A 24,033-nucleotide genomic window follows, 5' to 3' on the forward strand; every position below is an offset into this window, starting at 1 on the left:
ACAACCATGTTTCTCAAATCTTGTTCTTTATATTTATGTTTATATTTTCCACTTTGTATTGTTTTATACAAGTCTGCCTTATGTTTTCTTTCTTTTCCATTACAGGGCCACACTGTTTGGGTGTATGGACTCGTTGGTATAATGAACATCATCCAACAACGTCAAATCCACATGATTATGAATTGTTTGCTTTATATGGCACTCCATTGTGCCCATCCGCTTCTGATACAATTACGAACATTGAGTGCCAAGTTGCCGCTGATCCTTACAGTCCACTAAGTATATCGACAGAAGCTGTGATCTGCAATAAAGACGTAGGATTGACCTGCACACACTCTGGATATGCTTTAGGCCACCTTTGTCGTGACTACAGAATTAGGGTTTGCTGCGGGCCATCACCCTCAACCATCAGCACAACCGAGTCCACAACCACTTCCACAACTGGTAGGTGATGATATATTCAATAATAATTTGCAGATATTTTTAACACAGGCACTCCCAGAGTACAAATGCACAAGTTATACGTATACACAAGACCAAGTGGACCCGTTGGACCCAAACCTCACCTGCATTGGTGCAGAACCCTCTCCTCCACTTCCCTCTCCTCCTCCCCTCCCCCTCCCCCTTCTCTCTCTTCCTCCCCTCGCCCTCCCCCCTTCCCCACACCCTTCCCTCCCCTCCCTCCACCCCTCCCCCTTTGCTCCCCTCCTTCCACCACCCTTCCACTCCCTCCCCATCAACCCCACCCCTTATCCTCCCTCCCACCCCTTCTCTCCCTCCCATCCCCTCCCTCCCTCCCTAGGAGATAGATTTAAACTTTAAAATGTAAATAACTTTAAAAATATAACACCGATTTCAATTAAACTTCTTCCGTTAGCACCAAAGGGACGGCGGTGAGTAAGGTGGGCCTAAAATTGTCACGCTATCCTGTATCGTTTTGGCTGCAGTTCAGGAACAAACAAACAAACAAACAAGAGTTTTAGCATATAGATATCATTTTCATTCCAAACAAATTGAATGTCTTTCTTATTTTCCAGAAGAAACAACTACCACGGTAACACCAAGCACCACCACCTCCACAACAGGTGAGTGAACGTCTCGGTCAGTGTGTTATTACCAGCTATTAGGGTCTGACATTTTGTTGAATGTAATGGTTTTATTTTGCAGAAGAAACAACAATAACAGAGACCACCACAACTGAGTCTACCACCAGTCCCACAACTGGTGAGTGGCTCCTTCTCCAGTACTTGTTAACAGTCATTTTAAAGGAAGGACAACATTGACCAAACTATGTCCAGCTTGTGCTGGAGTTGAACCACATACAAATGTTACTGCTGAATGTCATGTTGATCATTGTTGAATTTGCAGTGACTTTTGTTGAAATGTTATTCCACAACTTCTATTCATTTATGTAATATATGCTGATTTTGTAACTTCTCTCAAATGTGTCATTCTTCAAGTTGAATATAAAGGACATGTCTGCATTTGTTTACCGTAGAAAGAACAACAACAGCCACGACCACAACAGAATCTACCGCCAGTCCCACAACTGGTCAGTGATAGCTTCTCTCAATGTGCACTCATTGTTTTTTTGTAACACTGCTGAGCTCATATACATCACACACTCATGTTCAGTAGCAGGGCTTGATTCTCCTTGCTTCAAGTTTCGCAATTTCAGCTCAGTTATTCATGATCCCATTTCAGTCCGTAGGTTCAGTCTTGATGGTCCTCTGGTGCAGGATAGGGTTAGTGCAGCACTGCCAATACTGTGCTATTCTGCTTGAGATTTGTGAGTGTGCTGTCGTGACTGCGGTATATCTTGTGGCCAATGGCGAAGAACAGAAAAATCTTCCCACTACCCTGAATAATACCAGTAATTAACACAAGATTTCTCAGAAAATATTTTTAAGCTTTCTAGTTTATACGGTGAAGATATGAATAAGCAGGTTACGGTGTTCCCTATATTCCAGCTGTGACCATTCTTTAGTACAATTTCTTGCTGTAAGTCCTTTGCAAGATGGGAAGTAATTCCATGATTTTATCTCCACTTTACAGAATCTCTTTTGAAATAGTCCAATTACGATAGACGATAGACAATAGGTGCAGGAGTAGGCCATTCGGCCCTTCGAGCCAGCACCGCCATTCAATGTGATCATGGCTGATCATTCTCAATCAGTACCCCGTTCCTGCTTTCTCCCCATACCCCCTGACTCCGCTATTCTTAAGAGCTCTATCTAGCTCTCTCTTGAATTACCGGCTGAATTTGTCGGTCATTCAAAATCTACTATTCAAAATGGATGATTTAATTGTCCATGAATTTGTTTCTCTTTAGAAGAAACATCTCCAATAACAAGCACAACTAAGTCCACAACCACTTCCACAACTGGTGGGTGGTGATATTTTCATTTGCAAATCGTTGTAACACAAGCTCCCCAATACATATATATATTATGTTCATGCAAAACAATGTAATGCCTTTATTATTTTCCAGAAGAAACAACTACCATGGTGACACCAAGCACCACTACATCCTCAACAGGTGAGTAATCACCTCTGTCAGTAGGCTATTACCAGCCATTACGTTCAGTCATTCAATTTCAACTTCCACTTGCCCTCAGTTGAATCATTCTTCAAGTTGAATGTAATGGTTTTATTTATAGAAGAAACAACAACAACAACAACAGAGGCAACGACAACTGAGTCTACCACCAGCCCCACAACTGGTGAGTAATGACTTTTAGCAGTCATTTTAACACACATATGCTCAACTACAGTATCACTCGTAGGTTGTGACAACGTTGATCACTCTTGCTTTGCTGCGCCACAATTTTACCTCAGCAGTTCATGGGATGTTATCGAATTTCAAAGTCTTGAGATTCAAACTAGAATGGTGCTTTAATGCAACGCAAAGGAACAACAATAATGCCCAAAGTATGTGCTGGAGTGGAAACACATGCAAATATTACTGCTGAATGTCGTATGGACTGTAAATTTGCAGTGATTATGTTGAAATATTATTGCACAACTTCTTTTAATTTGTGCAATATATGTTCATTTTATTACTACTCTCTCAAATGTGTAATTCTTCAAGTTGAATGTAAAGGCCGTGTATGTATGTGTTTACAGAAAAAACTACAACAACAGCGACAACCACAACAGAATCGACCACCAGTCCCACAACTGGTGAGTGATAACTACTCTCAATGTAAATCCATGGGTTTGTATATCACAGCTAGCTCATAGACATAATTTTCAGTCACAGTCCTTTCCCATCCTTTCTTCAATTTCACTTCATCCGCAACAGGTGAGTGACCGCCTCAGTTAGTATGTATTTACTGGCTGTTGGGTTTGGTTGTTCAATTAAAACTTCCACTCATCTTCAGTAAAAGTCTATTAATTTGACCTTTCCGCAACAATTTCCAAAACAAGCATTGGTCTAAATGTTGAATGAAGGATCCTGAAATTTATTTCTACAATAATTTATTGGAATCCTCTTCTTTAAATCATGGCTACTAAAATCAGATAGCCTGTGTGAGACTGAATAAAGTGTGTCTCATGGGTAATTAAGCTATGTAATTCATAATAAAAGTGCAGTGGTAGATTTTTTGGTGATTGCCATAATAGGTGGGTGCGCCATACTGAAATGTATTGAGGTCTTGAGAGGGAACCAAAACTGAGAATAAATCGTGCAGGACTATACTATTTTGTTGCAGCTGCATCTCCACTCATGATGGTTCTGCAGTGAAGAAAATAATTTTTCCATGTCTAAATTATTTTCAAATTTCTTAATAATTTCTCAGCATTACACTTGAATGTTCCAACTGATCAACAGTATGTTAAATGCGGTTAACACTCTTGCTCACAAAACGATGTTCTTTTCAAAGTAGAGTTTACTTGTGATGCAGATAAATCACCCAGCAAATTTTACTGCTGAATGGAGTAGTAATAATTTTGAAGCCATTTGCTGAAATTATTCTTTTCAATCATTTTCTATACAATCATTCTATACAATCATTTTCTACTGCCTTTCATCAAGTTTAATGTAGTGGTCATGAATGTTTTTATTTATAGAAGAAACAATAACAGAGTCAACCATAACTGAGTTTACCACCTGTCACATAACTGGTGGGTGAAGCCTTCATTCAATATTAATTAATGGATATTCCAACGCAACTATCCTTTTAGGCACTGTAACCTTGAACTTTATTGGCTTGCCACAGTTGTTTTAATTTCAGCGCAGTAGAGTTCTATCCTACTCCAGAGTCTTGAGGGTTCACTCGAGGTTGGTGATATGATACAGGACAGACCAAAGATATTTCCTTCGTTAACATTAGGAATTATTTCTGTATAGAGCACCAAAGATATCTTTTCAGATCATTCATCTTTATTAACAAATATTAAAAAAATGAAATTATTTAAGCTTTTAAGTTGCAAGAGAAAGGTTTGATGAGATTTCCTAACCAGAGGTTTTGTAAATGTAAGCATACAACTGAAACCTGAGACACCATATTGGAGAGAGATTAAAGACCAAATGTGATATACAAATCCAGCTGATTATCTGAAACAGTTAAATTTTGTCTTGGGTCCTAAAGCCATATGCGTAGTGGGAAGATGAGGCACTGTAACTTACACCGAGTACTGAACTTTATTGGAACAGTGTTAGAGGCACAGAGTGGAAATGTGGGGAACATTTAAACGACAGACACTTTAATTCTCATAATTAATTTCTACTACAGTAAATCTGTTTTGCCCTCCACTCTGCTGTGGACCTTCCCTTCCCTTTTCTTATATACTCACTGCCTTTCCCGATAATTTTTAGATTTCATTTGTTTCGTTGCAGTGGCACCATAAATTTTGTTTCATTCTAAATTTTCCAGGACTTATAAAATATAATCAGACTCAAATATTCATTCTTAACAGATGCTGCTTGACCTACCAAGTACTTCCAGTAGTTTCTGCTTTCATTTTTCTAATGTCTGAAATCTGCTGGAGTGGTATAAGAATTGAGTTGACTTTGTGATTTGAATTTGTTTGTTATTTTCCAGAAGAAACATCAACTGTGACATCAACCAGCATTTCTTCCACGACAGGTAAGTGTTGGCTTTTTCAATATATATTTATTTTGCAACCTCAACTCATCACAGTGAAAATCCATTTGTTTTCTTCTCTACCTTTTTGGTATATTCTCACAGGAGGTTATTGTCAAACATATTAAGTACAAACTGTTGCAAATTATTTTAATAGATAAATTGAAACAATTTTCTTTCACTAAAATGTATTAAAATTAGCGGAGGTTTTAATGCTGGTGGCTGATTCTATCAAAATATTGTTCATGCTTCTTTCTAGGTGCCTGGCCTAATATTATTTAGATTGCCATTATATATGTCAGTAATCAATTATTCCTGATGTATTTTGCTTCAAACGGATAAAGTTGCCCACCTGAGGAACTTTGCAGCAATTATTCATTAATTTGGTCCAGGTTTGAATGCCTCCATTTTTCTTCAAAATAAATACTTACAGCAATGGCAGTAACCAATCCATTACTTTTCTAAATCACATTTGTAATTTCTCCATGGGCAAACATTGGCTTAGACTTTACTGTTCCCTTTTCCTACTTTTATCATCATGCCTGAATTTGAACATTTCTTTATAAGAATATGATAGGTAACCTCTTTATTCGGGCATGGGAGGAGGCTGTTTGGCCCATTGGGTCCTTTTCAACTTCCAACAGTGCGATGTCATGTCCCCTGCTTATTTCCCTGTAATTCCACAACAGATTCTCTCTCACATCAACTCTCCTTTGATTCTTTTGGTAATGCCCTCCACAAAGGGATAATTTACAATAGACAATTAATCTACGTCTCTGGGTGACAGGAGGAACCCAAGGATGTACAGGGAGCCAATGTAAATTCCATACAAACAGTACCTAATATCAGGATTGAACTTGGATCTCTCAAGCTTTCAGGCAAAGGCGAGGCACAGCCTTCCACAGCTTATTGAGAGTGGTCTTGTTTTCATTATAATCTCTTTCCTGCTTTATCTCTTGATTCTGTTTTATGAATTGACAGCAAACTTAGTCCTTTATCATATATTATCCTGGAGCAGCTACCTTTTTACCATTTCCCTCTTGCCCACCAATTAATTTCTTCTGCATATGGGGTATATCTTTTCACCATATACCGTAGCATGTCCAAAGGTGATATGGGGAGGCAGTGTAACTATTCCAATAATGTTCTTCAATAGCATGCTGAGACCAACCCATCAAAGTGGCTGTTAAAATCATGCAATAGTTAGCGCACAGCTGCAGTCAGCTTCCTGAAAAGTGACATCTCACGTTTGTGCTTTATGCTTTTTCCCCATTGTCCGGTTCTGCACTGACAATTACTGTTTCCCTATCTGATACTTGAAGCTGTTTCTAAATTCAGATCAATCAATAGTTCTCCAAACGTATTGTTATTATTCCCATTTTACTGTTCCCATTTTCTTTTAAACTGTAATTTGGAAGATTCCTTTTGATGCACAACCATGTTTCTCAAATCTTGTTCTTTATATTTATGTTTATATTTTCCACTTTGTATTGTTTTATACAAGTCTGCCTTATGTTTTCTTTCTTTTCCATTACAGGGCCACACTGTTTCGGTGTATGGACTCGTTGGTATAATGAACATCATCCAACAACGTCAAATCCACATGATTATGAATTGTTTGCTTTATATGGCACTCCATTGTGCCCATCCGCTTCTGATACAATTACGAACATTGAGTGCCAAGTTGCCGCTGATCCTTACAGTCCACTAAGTATATCGACAGAAGCTGTGATCTGCAATAAAGATGTAGGATTGACCTGCACACACTCTGGATATGCTTTAGGCCAACTTTGTCGTGACTACAGAATTAGGGTTTGCTGCGAGCCATCACCCTCAACCATCAGCACAACCGAGTCCACAACCACTTCCACAACTGGTAGGTGATGATATATTCAATAATAATTTGCAGATATTTTTAACACAGGCACTCCCAGAGTACAAATGCACAAGTTATACGTATACACAAGACCAAGTGGACCCGTTGGACCCAAACCTCACCTGCATTGGTGCAGCACCCTCTCCTCCACTTCCCCCTCCTCCTCCCCTCCCCCTCCCCTCTTCTCTCTCTTCCTCCCCTCGCCCTCCCCCCTTCCCCACCCCCCTTCCCTCCCCCTCCCTCCACCCCTCCCCCTTTGCTCCCCTCCTTCCACCACCCTTCCACTCCATCCCCATCAACCCCACCCCTTATCCTCCCTCCCACCCCTTCTCTCCCTCCCATCCCCTCCCTCCCTCCCTAGGAGATAGATTTAAACTTTAAAATGTAAATAACTTAAAAAATATAACACCGATTTCAATTAAACTTCTTCCGTTAGCACCAAAGGTGAGTAAGGTGGGCCTAAAATTGTCATGCTATCCTGTATCGTTTTGCCTGCAGTTCAGGAACAAACAAACACAAACAAACAAACAAGCGTTTTAGCATATAGATATCATTTTCATTCCAAACAAATTGAACGTCTTTCTTATTTTCCAGAAGAAACAACTACCACGGTAACACCAAGCACCACCACCTCCACAACAGGTGAGTGAACGTCTCGGTCAGTGTGTTATTACCAGCTATTAGGGTCTGACATTTTGTTGAATGTAATGGTTTTATTTTGCAGAAGAAACAACAATAACAGAGACCACCACAACTGAGTCTACCACCAGTCCCACAACTGGTGAGTGGCTCCTTCTCCAGTACTTGTTAACAGTCATTTTAAAGGAAGGACAACATTGACCAAACTATGTCCAGCTTGTGCTGGAGTTGAACCACATACAAATGTTACTGCTGAATGTCGTGTTGATCATTGTTGAATTTGCAGTGACTTTTGTTGAAATGTTATTCCACAACTTCTATTCATTTATGTAATATATGCTGATTTTGTAACTTCTCTCAAATGTGTCATTCTTCAAGTTGAATATAAAGGACATGTCTGCATTTGTTTACCGTAGAAAGAACAACAACAGCCACGACCACAACAGAATCTACCGCCAGTCCCACAACTGGTCAGTGATAACTTCTCTCAATGTGCACTCATTGTTTTTTTGTAACACTGCTGAGCTCATATACATCACACACTCATGTTCAGTAGCAGGGCTTGATTCTCCTTGCTTCAAGTTTCGCAATTTCAGCTCAGTAGTTCATGATCCCATTTCAGTCCGTAGGTTCAGTCTTGATGGTCCTCTGGTGCAGGATAGGGTTAGTGCAGCACTGCCAATACTGTGCTATTCTGCTTGAGATTTGTGAGTGTGCTGTCGTGACTGCGGTATATCTTGTGGCCAATGGCGAAGAACAGAAAAATCTTCCCACTACCCTGAATAATACCAGTAATTAACACAAGATTTCTCAGAAAATATTTTTAAGCTTTCTAGTTTATACGGTGAAGATATGAATAAGCAGGTTACGGTGTTCCCTATATTCCAGCTGTGACCATTCTTTAGTACAATTTCTTGCTGTAAGTCCTTTGCAAGATGGGAAGTAATTCCATGATTTTATCTCCACTTTACAGAATCTCTTTTGAAATAGTCCAATTACGATAGACGATAGACAATAGGTGCAGGAGTAGGCCATTCGGCCCTTCGAGCCAGCACCGCCATTCAATGTGATCATGGCTGATCATTCTCAATCAGTACCCCGTTCCTGCTTTCTCCCCATACCCCCTGACTCTGCTATTCTTAAGAGCTCTATCTAGCTCTCTCTTGAATTACCGGCTGAATTTGTCGGTCATTCAAAATCTACTATTCAAAATGGATGATTTAATTGTCCATGAATTTGTTTCTCTTTAGAAGAAACATCTCCAATAACAAGCACAACTAAGTCCACAACCACTTCCACAACTGGTGGGTGGTGATATTTTCATTTGCAAATCGTTGTAACACAAGCTCCCCAATACATATATATATTATGTTCATGCAAAACAATGTAATGCCTTTATTATTTTCCAGAAGAAACAACTACCATGGTGACACCAAGCACCACTACATCCTCAACAGGTGAGTAATCACCTCTGTCAGTAGGCTATTACCAGCCATTACGTTCAGTCATTCAATTTCAACTTCCACTTGCCCTCAGTTGAATCATTCTTCAAGTTGAATGTAATGGTTTTATTTATAGAAGAAACAACAACAACAACAACAGAGGCAACGACAACTGAGTCTACCACCAGCCCCACAACTGGTGAGTAATGACTTTTATCAGTCATTTTAACACACATATGCTCAACTACAGTATCACTCGTAGGTTGTGACAACGTTGATCACTCTTGCTTTGCTGCGCCACAATTTTACCTCAGCAGTTCATGGGATGTTATCGAATTTCAAAGTCTTGAGATTCAAACTAGAATGGTGCTTTAATGCAATGCAAAGGAACAACAATAATGCCCAAAGTATGTGCTGGAGTGGAAACACATGCAAATATTACTGCTGAATGTCGTATGGACTGTAAATTTGCAGTGATTATGTTGAAATATTATTGCACAACTTCTTTTAATTTGTGCAATATATGTTCATTTTATTACTACTCTCTCAAATGTGTAATTCTTCAAGTTGAATGTAAAGGCCGTGTATGTATGTGTTTACAGAAAAAACTACAACAACAGCGACAACCACAACAGAATCGACCACCAGTCCCACAACTGGTGAGTGATAACTACTCTCAATGTAAATCCATGGGTTTGTATATCACAGCTAGCTCATAGACATAATTTTCAGTCACAGTCCTTTCCCATCCTTTCTTCAATTTCACTTCATCCGCAACAGGTGAGTGATCGCCTCAGTTAGTATGTATTTACTGGCTGTTGGGTTTGGTTGTTCAATTAAAACTTCCACTCATCTTCAGTAAAAGTCTATTAATTTGACCTTTCCGCTACAATTTCCAAAACAAGCATTGGTCTAAATGTTGAATGAAGGATCCTGAAATTTATTTCTACAGTAATTTATTGGAATCCTCTTCTTTAAATGATGGCTACTAAAATCAGGTAGCCTGTGTGAGACTGAATAAAGTGTCTCTCATGGGTAATTAAGCTATGTAATTCATAATAAAAGTGCAGTGGTAGATTTTTTGGTGATTGCCATAATAGGTGGGTGCGCCATACTGAAATGTATTGAGGTCTTGAGAGGGAACCAAAACTGAGAATAAATCGTGCAGGACTATACTATTTTGTTGCTGCTGCATCTCCACTCGTGATGGTTCTGCAGTGAAGAAAATAATTTTTCCATGGCTAAATTATGTTCAAATTTCTCAATAATTTCTCAGCATTACACTTGAATGATCCAACTGATCACAGTATGTTAAATGCGGTTAACACTCTTGCTCACAAAACGATGTTCTTTTCAAAGTAGAGTTTACTTGTCATGCAGATAAATCACCCAGCAAATTTTATTGCTGAATGGAGTATGGTTATAATTTTGAAGCCATTTGCTGAAATTATTCTACACAATCATTTATCGGGTTAATTTTCTACTGCCTTTCATCAAGTTTAATGTAGTGGTCATGAATGTTTTTATTTATAGAAGAAACAATAACAGAGTCAACCATAACTGAGTTTACCACCAGTCACATAACTGGTGGGTGAAGCCTTCATTCAATATTAATTAATGGATATTCCAACGCAACTATCCTTTTAGGCACTGTAAGCTTGAACTTTATTGGCTTGCCACAGTTGTTTCAATTTCAGCGCAGTAGAGTTCTATCCTACTCCAGAGTCTTGAGGGTTCACTCGAGGTTGGTGATATGATACAGGACAGACCAAAGATATTTCCTTCGTTAACATTAGGAATTATTTCTGTATAGAGCACCAAAGATATCTTTTCAGATCATTCACCTTTATTAACAAATATTTAAAAAAATGAAATTATTTAAGCTTTTAAGTTGCAAGAGAAAGGTTTGATGAGATTTCCTAACCAGAGGTTTTGTAAATGTAAGCATACAACTGAAACCTGAGACACCATATTGGAGAGAGATTAAAGACCAAATGTGATATACAAATCCAGCTGATTATCTGAAACAGTTAAATTTTGTCTTGGGTCCTAAAGCCATATGCGTAGTGGGAAGATGAGGCACTGTAACTTACACCGAGTACTGAACTTTATTGGAACAGTGTTAGAGGCACAGAGTGGAAATGTGGGGCACATTTAAACGACAGACACTTTAATTCTCATAATTAATATATACCACAGTAAATCTGTTTTGCCCTCCACTCTGCTGTGGACCTTCCCTTCCCTTTTCTTATATACTCACTGCCTTTCCCGATAATTTTTAGATTTCATTTGTTTCGTTGCAGTGGCACTTTTTCCAAGCATACCCCTTGTTCTTATCCTTTCCTTCCATATTTCAGTCACCATTTGTGTCACTCAATCTCTCCTGGTCTCCAGCCCGTCACATCCTCCCCTATTTCTCTGCACCATCAACTTTGTTTCATTCTAAATTTTCCAGGACTTATAAAATATAATCAGTCTCAAATATTCATTCTTAACAGATGCTGCTTGACCTACCAAGTACTTCCAGTAGTTTCTGCGTTCATTTTTCTAATGTTTGAAATCTGCTAGAGTGGTATAAGAATTGAGTTGACTTTGTGATTTGAATTTGTTTGTTATTTTCCAGAAGAAACATCAACTGTGACATCAACCAGCATTTCTTCCACGACAGGTAAGTGTTGGCTTTTTCAATATATATTTATTTTGCAACCTCAACTCATCACAGTGAAAATCCATTTGTTTTCTTTTCTACCTTTTTGGTATATTCTCACAGGAGGTTATTGTCAAACATATTAAGTACAAACTGTTGCAAATTATTTTAATAGATAAATTGAAACAATTTTCTTTCACTAAAATGTATTAAAATTAGCGGAGGTTTGAATGTTGGTGGCACCTGCTGATTCTATCAAAATATTGTTCATGCTTCTTTCTAGGTGCCTGGCCTAATATTATTTAGATTGCCATTATATATGTCAGTAATCAATTATTCCTGATGTATTTTGCTTCAAACTGATAAAGTTGCCCACCTGAGGAACTTTGCAGCAATTATTCATTCATTTGGTCCAGGTTTGAATGCCTCCATTTTTCTTCAAAATAAATACTTACAGCAATGGCAGTAACCAATGCATTACTTTTCTAAATCACATTTGTAATTTCTCCATGGGCAAACATTGGCTTAGACTTTACTGTTCCCCTTTCCTACTTTTATCATCATGCCTGAATTTGAACATTTCTTTATAAGAATATGATAGGTAACCTCTTTATTCGGGCATGGGAGGAGGCTGTTTGGCCCATTGGGTCCTTTTCAACTTCCAACAGTGCAATGTCATGTCCCCTGCTTATTTCCCTGTAATTCCACAACAGATTCTCTCTCACATCAACTCTCCTTTGATTCTTTTGGTAATGCCCTCCACAAAGGGATAATTTACAATAGACAATTAATCTACGTCTCTGGGTGACAGGAGGAACCCAAGGATGTACAGGGAGCCAATGTAAATTCCATACAAACAGTACCTAATATCAGGATTGAACTTGGATCTCTCAAGCTTTCAGGCAAAGGCGAGGCACAGCCTTCCACAGCTTATTGAGAGTGGTCTTGTTTTCATTATAATCTCTTTCCTGCTTTATCTCTTGATTCTGTTTTATGAATTGACAGCAAACTTAGTCCTTTATCATATATTATCCTGGAGCAGCTACCTTTTTACCATTTCCCTCTTGCCCACCAATTAATTTCTTCTGCATATGGGGTATATCTTTTCACCATATACCGTAGCATGTCCAAAGGTGATATGGGGAGGCAGTGTAACTATTCCAATAATGTTCTTCAATAGCATGCTGAGACCAACCCATCAAAGTGGCTGTTAAAATCATGCAATAGTTAGCGCACAGCTGCAGTCAGCTTCCTGAAAAGTGACATCTCACGTTTGTGCTTTATGCTTTTTCCCCATTGTCCGGTTCTGCACTGACAATTACTGTTTCCCTATCTGATACTTGAAGCTGTTTCTAAATTCAGATCAATCAATAGTTCTCCAAACGTATTGTTATTATTCCCATTTTACTGTTCCCATTTTCTTTTAAACTGTAATTTGGAAGATTCCTTTTGATGCACAACCATGTTTCTCAAATCTTGTTCTTTATATTTATGTTTATATTTTCCACTTTGTATTGTTTTATACAAGTCTGCCTTATGTTTTCTTTCTTTTCCATTACAGGGCCACACTGTTTCGGTGTATGGACTCGTTGGTATAATGAACATCATCCAACAACGTCAAATCCACATGATTATGAATTGTTTGCTTTATATGGCACTCCATTGTGCCCATCCGCTTCTGATACAATTACGAACATTGAGTGCCAAGTTGCCGCTGATCCTTACAGTCCACTAAGTATATCGACAGAAGCTGTGATCTGCAATAAAGATGTAGGATTGACCTGCACACACTCTGGATATGCTTTAGGCCAACTTTGTCGTGACTACAGAATTAGGGTTTGCTGCGAGCCATCACCCTCAACCATCAGCACAACCGAGTCCACAACCACTTCCACAACTGGTAGGTGATGATATATTCAATAATAATTTGCAGATATTTTTAACACAGGCACTCCCAGAGTACAAATGCACAAGTTATACGTATACACAAGACCAAGTGGACCCGTTGGACCCAAACCTCACCTGCATTGGTGCAGCACCCTCTCCTCCACTTCCCCCTCCTCCTCCCCTCCCCCTCCCCTCTTCTCTCTCTTCCTCCCCTCGCCCTCCCCCCTTCCCCACCCCCCTTCCCTCCCCCTCCCTCCACCCCTCCCCCTTTGCTCCCCTCCTTCCACCACCCTTCCACTCCATCCCCATCAACCCCACCCCTTATCCTCCCTCCCACCCCTTCTCTCCCTCCCATCCCCTCCCTCCCTCCCTAGGAGATAGATTTAAACTTTAAAATGTAAATAACTTTAAAAATATAACACCGATTTCAATTAAACTTCTTCCGTTAGCACCAAAGGTGAGTAAGGTGGGCCTAAAATTGTCATGCTATCCTGTATCGTTTTGCCTGCAGTTCAGGAACAAACAAACACAAACAAACAAACAAGCGTTTTAGCATATAGATATCATTTTCATTCCAAACAAATTGAACGTCTTTCTTATTTTCCAGAAGAAACAACTACCACGGTAACACCAAGCACCACCACCTCCACAACAGGTGAGTGAACGTCTCGGTCAGTGTGTTATTACCAGCTATTAGGGTCTGACATTTTGTTGAATGTAATGGTTTTATTTTGCAGAAGAAACAACAATAACAGAGACCACCACAACTGAGTCTACCACCAGTCCCACAATTGGTGAGTGGCTCCTTCTCCAGTACTTGTTAACAGTCATTTTAAAGGAAGGACAACATTGACCAAACTATGTCCAGCTTGTGCTGGAGTTGAACCACATACAAATGTTACTGCTGAATGTCGTGTTGATCATTGTTGAATTTGCAGTGACTTTTGTTGAAATGTTATTCCACAACTTCTATTCATTTATGTAATATATGCTGATTTTGTAACTTCTCTCAAATGTGTCATTCTTCAAGTTGAATATAAAGGACATGTCTGCATTTGTTTACCGTAGAAAGAACAACAACAGCCACGACCACAACAGAATCTACCGCCAGTCCCACAACTGGTCAGTGATAACTTCTCTCAATGTGCACTCATTGTTTTTTTGTAACACTGCTGAGCTCATATACATCACACACTCATGTTCAGTAGCAGGGCTTGATTCTCCTTGCTTCAAGTTTCGCAATTTCAGCTCAGTAGTTCATGATCCCATTTCAGTCCGTAGGTTTAGTCTTGATGGTCCTCTGGTGCAGGATAGGGTTAGTGCAGCACTGCCAATACTGTGCTATTCTGCTTGAGATTTGTGAGTGTGCTGTCGTGACTGCGGTATATCTTGTGGCCAATGGCGAAGAACAGAAAAATCTTCCCACTACCCTGAATAATACCAGTAATTAACACAAGATTTCTCAGAAAATATTTTTAAGCTTTCTAGTTTATACGGTGAAGATATGAATAAGCAGGTTACGGTGTTCCCTATATTCCAGCTGTGACCATTCTTTAGTACAATTTCTTGCTGTAAGTCCTTTGCAAGATGGGAAGTAATTCCATGATTTTATCTCCACTTTACAGAATCTCTTTTGAAATAGTCCAATTACGATAGACGATAGACAATAGGTGCAGGAGTAGGCCATTCGGCCCTTCGAGCCAGCACCGCCATTCAATGTGATCATGGCTGATCATTCTCAATCAGTACCCCGTTCCTGCTTTCTCCCCATATCCCCTGACTCTGCTATTCTTAAGAGCTCTATCTAGCTCTCTCTTGAATTACCGGCTGAATTTGTCGGTCATTCAAAATCTACTATTCAAAATGGATGATTTAATTGTCCATGAATTTGTTTCTCTTTAGAAGAAACATCTCCAATAACAAGCACAACTAAGTCCACAACCACTTCCACAACTGGTGGGTGGTGATATTTTCATTTGCAAATCGTTGTAACACAAGCTCCCCAATACATATATATATTATGTTCATGCAAAACAATGTAATGCCTTTATTATTTTCCAGAAGAAACAACTACCATGGTGACACCAAGCACCACTACATCCTCAACAGGTGAGTAATCACCTCTGTCAGTAGGCTATTACCAGCCATTACGTTCAGTCATTCAATTTCAACTTCCACTTGCCCTCAGTTGAATCATTCTTCAAGTTGAATGTAATGGTTTTATTTATAGAAGAAACAACAACAACAACAACAGAGGCAACGACAACTGAGTCTACCACCAGCCCCACAACTGGTGAGTAATGACTTTTATCAGTCATTTTAACACACATATGCTCAACTACAGTATCACTCGTAGGTTGTGACAACGTTGATCACTCTTGCTTTGCTGCGCCACAATTTTACCTCAGCAGTTCATGGGATGTTATCGAATTTCAAAGTCTTGAGATTCAAACTAGAATGGTGCTTTAATGCAACGCAAAGGAACAACAATAATGCCCAAAGTATGTGCTGGAGTGGAAACACATGCAAATATTACTGCTGAATGTCGTATGGACTGTAAATTTGCAGTGATTATGTTGAAATATTATTGCACAACTTCTTTTAATTTGTGCAATATATGTTCATTTTATTACTACTCTCTCAAATGTGTAATTCTTCAAGTTGAATGTAAAGGCCGTGTATGTATGTGTTTACAGAAAAAACTACAACAACAGCGACAACCACAACAGAATCGACCACCAGTCCCACAACTGGTGAGTGATAACTACTCTCAATGTAAATCCATGGGTTTGTATATCACAGCTAGCTCATAGACATAATTTTCAGTCACAGTCCTTTCCCATCCTTTCTTCAATTTCACTTCATCCGCAACAGGTGAGTGATCGCCTCAGTTAGTATGTATTTACTGGCTGTTGGGTTTGGTTGTTCAATTAAAACTTCTACTCATCTTCAGTAAAAGTCTATTAATTTGACCTTTCCGCTACAATTTCCAAAACAAGCATTGGTCTAAATGTTGAATGAAGGATCCTGAAATTTATTTCTACAGTAATTTATTGGAATCCTCTTCTTTAAATGATGGCTACTAAAATCAGGTAGCCTGTGTGAGACTGAATAAAGTGTCTCTCATGGGTAATTAAGCTATGTAATTCATAATAAAAGTGCAGTGGTAGATTTTTTGGTGATTGCCATAATAGGTGGGTGCGCCATACTGAAATGTATTGAGGTCTTGAGAGGGAACCAAAACTGAGAATAAATCGTGCAGGACTATACTATTTTGTTGCTGCTGCATCTCCACTCGTGATGGTTCTGCAGTGAAGAAAATAATTTTTCCATGGCTAAATTATGTTCAAATTTCTCAATAATTTCTCAGCATTACACTTGAATGATCCAACTGATCACAGTATGTTAAATGCGGTTAACACTCTTGCTCACAAAACGATGTTCTTTTCAAAGTAGAGTTTACTTGTCATGCAGATAAATCACCCAGCAAATTTTATTGCTGAATGGAGTATGGTTATAATTTTGAAGCCATTTGCTGAAATTATTCTACACAATCATTTATCGGGTTAATTTTCTACTGCCTTTCATCAAGTTTAATGTAGTGGTCATGAATGTTTTTATTTATAGAAGAAACAATAACAGAGTCAACCATAACTGAGTTTACCACCAGTCACATAACTGGTGGGTGAAGCCTTCATTCAATATTAATTAATGGATATTCCAACGCAACTATCCTTTTAGGCACTGTAAGCTTGAACTTTATTGGCTTGCCACAGTTGTTTCAATTTCAGCGCAGTAGAGTTCTATCCTACTCCAGAGTCTTGAGGGTTCACTCGAGGTTGGTGATATGATACAGGACAGACCAAAGATATTTCCTTCGTTAACATTAGGAATTATTTCTGTATAGAGCACCAAAGATATCTTTTCAGATCATTCACCTTTATTAACAAATATTTAAAAAATGAAATTATTTAAGCTTTTAAGTTGCAAGAGAAAGGTTTGATGAGATTTCCTAACCAGAGGTTTTGTAAATGTAAGCATACAACTGAAACCTGAGACACCATATTGGAGAGAGATTAAAGACCAAATGTGATATACAAATCCAGCTGATTATCTGAAACAGTTAAATTTTGTCTTGGGTCCTAAAGCCATATGCGTAGTGGGAAGATGAGGCACTGTAACTTACACCGAGTACTGAACTTTATTGGAACAGTGTTAGAGGCACAGAGTGGAAATGTGGGGAACATTTAAACGACAGACACTTTAATTCTCATAATTAATATATACTACAGTAAATCTGTTTTGCCCTCCACTCTGCTGTGGACCTTCCCTTCCCTTTTCTTATATACTCACTGCCTTTCACGATAATTTTTAGATTTCATTTGTTTCGTTGCAGTGGCACTTTTTCCAAGCATACCCCTTGTTCTTATCCTTTCCTTCCATATTTCAGTCACCATTTGTGTCACTCAATCTCTCCTGGTCTCCAGCCCGTCACATCCTCCCCTATTTCTCTGCACCATCAACTTTGTTTCATTCTAAATTTTCCAGGACTTATAAAATATAATCAGTCTCAAATATTCATTCTTAACAGATGCTGCTTGACCTACCAAGTACTTCCAGTAGTTTCTGCGTTCATTTTTCTAATGTTTGAAATCTGCTAGAGTGGTATAAGAATTGAGTTGACTTTGTGATTTGAATTTGTTTGTTATTTTCCAGAAGAAACATCAACTGTGACATCAACCAGCATTTCTTCCACGACAGGTAAGTGTTGGCTTTTTCAATATATATTTATTTTGCAACCTCAACTCATCACAGTGAAAATCCATTTGTTTTCTTCTCTACCTTTTTGGTATATTCTCACAGGAGGTTATTGTCAAACATATTAAGTACAAACTGTTGCAAATTATTTTAATAGATAAATTGAAACAATTTTCTTTCACTAAAATGTATTAAAATTAGCGGAGGTTTGAATGTTGGTGGCACCTGCTGATTCTATCAAAATATTGTTCATGCTTCTTTCTAGGTGCCTGGCCTAATATTATTTAGATTGCCATTATATATGTCAGTAATCAATTATTCCTGATGTATTTTGCTTCAAACTGATAAAGTTGCCCACCTGAGGAACTTTGCAGCAATTATTCATTCATTTGGTCCAGGTTTGAATGCCTCCATTTTTCTTCAAAATAAATACTTACAGCAATGGCAGTAACCAATGCATTACTTTTCTAAATCACATTTGTAATTTCTCCATGGGCAAACATTGGCTTAGACTTTACTGTTCCCCTTTCCTACTTTTATCATCATGCCTGAATTTGAACATTTCTTTATAAGAATATGATAGGTAACCTCTTTATTCGGGCATGGGAGGAGGCTGTTTGGCCCATTGGGTCCTTTTCAACTTCCAACAGTGCAATGTCATGTCCCCTGCTTATTTCCCTGTAATTCCACAACAGATTCTCTCTCACATCAACTCTCCTTTGATTCTTTTGGTAATGCCCTCCACAAAGGGATAATTTACAATAGACAATTAATCTACGTCTCTGGGTGACAGGAGGAACCCAAGGATGTACAGGGAGCCAATGTAAATTCCATACAAACAGTACCTAATATCAGGATTGAACTTGGATCTCTCAAGCTTTCAGGCAAAGGCGAGGCACAGCCTTCCACAGCTTATTGAGAGTGGTCTTGTTTTCATTATAATCTCTTTCCTGCTTTATCTCTTGATTCTGTTTTATGAATTGACAGCAAACTTAGTCCTTTATCATATATTATCCTGGAGCAGCTACCTTTTTACCATTTCCCTCTTGCCCACCAATTAATTTCTTCTGCATATGGGGTATATCTTTTCACCATATACCGTAGCATGTCCAAAGGTGATATGGGGAGGCAGTGTAACTATTCCAATAATGTTCTTCAATAGCATGCTGAGACCAACCCATCAAAGTGGCTGTTAAAATCATGCAATAGTTAGCGCACAGCTGCAGTCAGCTTCCTGAAAAGTGACATCTCACGTTTGTGCTTTATGCTTTTTCCCCATTGTCCGGTTCTGCACTGACAATTACTGTTTCCCTATCTGATACTTGAAGCTGTTTCTAAATTCAGATCAATCAATAGTTCTCCAAACGTATTGTTATTATTCCCATTTTACTGTTCCCATTTTCTTTTAAACTGTAATTTGGAAGATTCCTTTTGATGCACAACCATGTTTCTCAAATCTTGTTCTTTATATTTATGTTTATATTTTCCACTTTGTATTGTTTTATACAAGTCTGCCTTATGTTTTCTTTCTTTTCCATTACAGGGCCACACTGTTTCGGTGTATGGACTCGTTGGTATAATGAACATCATCCAACAACGTCAAATCCACATGATTATGAATTGTTTGCTTTATATGGCACTCCATTGTGCCCATCCGCTTCTGATACAATTACGAACATTGAGTGCCAAGTTGCCGCTGATCCTTACAGTCCACTAAGTATATCGACAGAAGCTGTGATCTGCAATAAAGATGTAGGATTGACCTGCACACACTCTGGATATGCTTTAGGCCAACTTTGTCGTGACTACAGAATTAGGGTTTGCTGCGAGCCATCACCCTCAACCATCAGCACAACCGAGTCCACAACCACTTCCACAACTGGTAGGTGATGATATATTCAATAATAATTTGCAGATATTTTTAACACAGGCACTCCCAGAGTACAAATGCACAAGTTATACGTATACACAAGACCAAGTGGACCCGTTGGACCCAAACCTCACCTGCATTGGTGCAGCACCCTCTCCTCCACTTCCCCCTCCTCCTCCCCTCCCCCTCCCCTCTTCTCTCTCTTCCTCCCCTCGCCCTCCCCCCTTCCCCACCCCCCTTCCCTCCCCCTCCCTCCACCCCTCCCCCTTTGCTCCCCTCCTTCCACCACCCTTCCACTCCATCCCCATCAACCCCACCCCTTATCCTCCCTCCCACCCCTTCTCTCCCTCCCATCCCCTCCCTCCCTCCCTAGGAGATAGATTTAAACTTTAAAATGTAAATAACTTTAAAAATATAACACCGATTTCAATTAAACTTCTTCCGTTAGCACCAAAGGTGAGTAAGGTGGGCCTAAAATTGTCATGCTATCCTGTATCGTTTTGCCTGCAGTTCAGGAACAAACAAACACAAACAAACAAACAAGCGTTTTAGCATATAGATATCATTTTCATTCCAAACAAATTGAACGTCTTTCTTATTTTCCAGAAGAAACAACTACCACGGTAACACCAAGCACCACCACCTCCACAACAGGTGAGTGAACGTCTCGGTCAGTGTGTTATTACCAGCTATTAGGGTCTGACATTTTGTTGAATGTAATGGTTTTATTTTGCAGAAGAAACAACAATAACAGAGACCACCACAACTGAGTCTACCACCAGTCCCACAATTGGTGAGTGGCTCCTTCTCCAGTACTTGTTAACAGTCATTTTAAAGGAAGGACAACATTGACCAAACTATGTCCAGCTTGTGCTGGAGTTGAACCACATACAAATGTTACTGCTGAATGTCGTGTTGATCATTGTTGAATTTGCAGTGACTTTTGTTGAAATGTTATTCCACAACTTCTATTCATTTATGTAATATATGCTGATTTTGTAACTTCTCTCAAATGTGTCATTCTTCAAGTTGAATATAAAGGACATGTCTGCATTTGTTTACCGTAGAAAGAACAACAACAGCCACGACCACAACAGAATCTACCGCCAGTCCCACAACTGGTCAGTGATAACTTCTCTCAATGTGCACTCATTGTTTTTTTGTAACACTGCTGAGCTCATATACATCACACACTCATGTTCAGTAGCAGGGCTTGATTCTCCTTGCTTCAAGTTTCGCAATTTCAGCTCAGTAGTTCATGATCCCATTTCAGTCCGTAGGTTCAGTCTTGATGGTCCTCTGGTGCAGGATAGGGTTAGTGCAGCACTGCCAATACTGTGCTATTCTGCTTGAGATTTGTGAGTGTGCTGTCGTGACTGCGGTATATCTTGTGGCCAATGGCGAAGAACAGAAAAATCTTCCCACTACCCTGAATAATACCAGTAATTAACACAAGATTTCTCAGAAAATATTTTTAAGCTTTCTAGTTTATACGGTGAAGATATGAATAAGCAGGTTACGGTGTTCCCTATATTCCAGCTGTGACCATTCTTTAGTACAATTTCTTGCTGTAAGTCCTTTGCAAGATGGGAAGTAATTCCATGATTTTATCTCCACTTTACAGAATCTCTTTTGAAATAGTCCAATTACGATAGACGATAGACAATAGGTGCAGGAGTAGGCCATTCGGCCCTTCGAGCCAGCACCGCCATTCAATGTGATCATGGCTGATCATTCTCAATCAGTACCCCGTTCCTGCTTTCTCCCCATATCCCCTGACTCTGCTATTCTTAAGAGCTCTATCTAGCTCTCTCTTGAATTACCGGCTGAATTTGTCGGTCATTCAAAATCTACTATTCAAAATGGATGATTTAATTGTCCATGAATTTGTTTCTCTTTAGAAGAAACATCTCCAATAACAAGCACAACTAAGTCCACAACCACTTCCACAACTGGTGGGTGGTGATATTTTCATTTGCAAATCGTTGTAACACAAGCTCCCCAATACATATATATATTATGTTCATGCAAAACAATGTAATGCCTTTATTATTTTCCAGAAGAAACAACTACCATGGTGACACCAAGCACCACTACATCCTCAACAGGTGAGTAATCACCTCTGTCAGTAGGCTATTACCAGCCATTACGTTCAGTCATTCAATTTCAACTTCCACTTGCCCTCAGTTGAATCATTCTTCAAGTTGAATGTAATGGTTTTATTTATAGAAGAAACAACAACAACAACAACAGAGGCAACGACAACTGAGTCTACCACCAGCCCCACAACTGGTGAGTAATGACTTTTATCAGTCATTTTAACACACATATGCTCAACTACAGTATCACTCGTAGGTTGTGACAACGTTGATCACTCTTGCTTTGCTGCGCCACAATTTTACCTCAGCAGTTCATGGGATGTTATCGAATTTCAAAGTCTTGAGATTCAAACTAGAATGGTGCTTTAATGCAACGCAAAGGAACAACAATAATGCCCAAAGTATGTGCTGGAGTGGAAACACATGCAAATATTACTGCTGAATGTCGTATGGACTGTAAATTTGCAGTGATTATGTTGAAATATTATTGCACAACTTCTTTTAATTTGTGCAATATATGTTCATTTTATTACTACTCTCTCAAATGTGTAATTCTTCAAGTTGAATGTAAAGGCCGTGTATGTATGTGTTTACAGAAAAAACTACAACAACAGCGACAACCACAACAGAATCGACCACCAGTCCCACAACTGGTGAGTGATAACTACTCTCAATGTAAATCCATGGGTTTGTATATCACAGCTAGCTCATAGACATAATTTTCAGTCACAGTCCTTTCCCATCCTTTCTTCAATTTCACTTCATCCGCAACAGGTGAGTGATCGCCTCAGTTAGTATGTATTTACTGGCTGTTGGGTTTGGTTGTTCAATTAAAACTTCTACTCATCTTCAGTAAAAGTCTATTAATTTGACCTTTCCGCTACAATTTCCAAAACAAGCATTGGTCTAAATGTTGAATGAAGGATCCTGAAATTTATTTCTACAGTAATTTATTGGAATCCTCTTCTTTAAATGATGGCTACTAAAATCAGGTAGCCTGTGTGAGACTGAATAAAGTGTCTCTCATGGGTAATTAAGCTATGTAATTCATAATAAAAGTGCAGTGGTAGATTTTTTGGTGATTGCCATAATAGGTGGGTGCGCCATACTGAAATGTATTGAGGTCTTGAGAGGGAACCAAAACTGAGAATAAATCGTGCAGGACTATACTATTTTGTTGCTGCTGCATCTCCACTCGTGATGGTTCTGCAGTGAAGAAAATAATTTTTCCATGGCTAAATTATGTTCAAATTTCTCAATAATTTCTCAGCATTACACTTGAATGATCCAACTGATCACAGTATGTTAAATGCGGTTAACACTCTTGCTCACAAAACGATGTTCTTTTCAAAGTAGAGTTTACTTGTCATGCAGATAAATCACCCAGCAAATTTTATTGCTGAATGGAGTATGGTTATAATTTTGAAGCCATTTGCTGAAATTATTCTACACAATCATTTATCGGGTTAATTTTCTACTGCCTTTCATCAAGTTTAATGTAGTGGTCATGAATGTTTTTATTTATAGAAGAAACAATAACAGAGTCAACCATAACTGAGTTTACCACCAGTCACATAACTGGTGGGTGAAGCCTTCATTCAATATTAATTAATGGATATTCCAACGCAACTATCCTTTTAGGCACTGTAAGCTTGAACTTTATTGGCTTGCCACAGTTGTTTCAATTTCAGCGCAGTAGAGTTCTATCCTACTCCAGAGTCTTGAGGG

General features: G+C 38.9%; 1 protein-coding gene across 1 annotated transcript in view; it reads left to right on the top strand.

Moving 5' to 3' along the window:
* Nucleotides 1–22,322, top strand: part of LOC144604948 (mucin-6-like) — a 66,755-nt gene extending 44,433 nt beyond the window's left edge. The window contains exons 30-50 of the mRNA XM_078419870.1: nucleotides 5,046–5,090; nucleotides 6,625–6,963; nucleotides 7,558–7,605; nucleotides 7,706–7,744; nucleotides 9,012–9,059; nucleotides 9,181–9,243; nucleotides 9,647–9,703; nucleotides 11,668–11,712; nucleotides 13,253–13,591; nucleotides 14,186–14,233; nucleotides 14,662–14,700; nucleotides 15,484–15,534; nucleotides 15,640–15,687; nucleotides 15,809–15,871; nucleotides 16,275–16,331; nucleotides 18,295–18,339; nucleotides 19,880–20,218; nucleotides 20,813–20,860; nucleotides 21,289–21,327; nucleotides 22,111–22,161; nucleotides 22,267–22,322. Of these exons, the coding sequence (XP_078275996.1) occupies nucleotides 5,046–5,090; nucleotides 6,625–6,963; nucleotides 7,558–7,605; nucleotides 7,706–7,744; nucleotides 9,012–9,059; nucleotides 9,181–9,243; nucleotides 9,647–9,703; nucleotides 11,668–11,712; nucleotides 13,253–13,591; nucleotides 14,186–14,233; nucleotides 14,662–14,700; nucleotides 15,484–15,534; nucleotides 15,640–15,687; nucleotides 15,809–15,871; nucleotides 16,275–16,331; nucleotides 18,295–18,339; nucleotides 19,880–20,218; nucleotides 20,813–20,860; nucleotides 21,289–21,327; nucleotides 22,111–22,161; nucleotides 22,267–22,322 (1,907 nt within the window). The remainder of the gene's footprint in view (nucleotides 1–5,045; nucleotides 5,091–6,624; nucleotides 6,964–7,557; nucleotides 7,606–7,705; nucleotides 7,745–9,011; nucleotides 9,060–9,180; nucleotides 9,244–9,646; nucleotides 9,704–11,667; nucleotides 11,713–13,252; nucleotides 13,592–14,185; nucleotides 14,234–14,661; nucleotides 14,701–15,483; nucleotides 15,535–15,639; nucleotides 15,688–15,808; nucleotides 15,872–16,274; nucleotides 16,332–18,294; nucleotides 18,340–19,879; nucleotides 20,219–20,812; nucleotides 20,861–21,288; nucleotides 21,328–22,110; nucleotides 22,162–22,266) is intronic.
* The last annotated feature ends 1,711 nt before the right edge of the window (nucleotides 22,323–24,033 follow it).

Source organism: Rhinoraja longicauda, chromosome 23 (assembly GCF_053455715.1).
Source record: "Rhinoraja longicauda isolate Sanriku21f chromosome 23, sRhiLon1.1, whole genome shotgun sequence".
Classification (NCBI taxonomy): domain Eukaryota; kingdom Metazoa; phylum Chordata; class Chondrichthyes; order Rajiformes; family Arhynchobatidae; genus Rhinoraja; species Rhinoraja longicauda.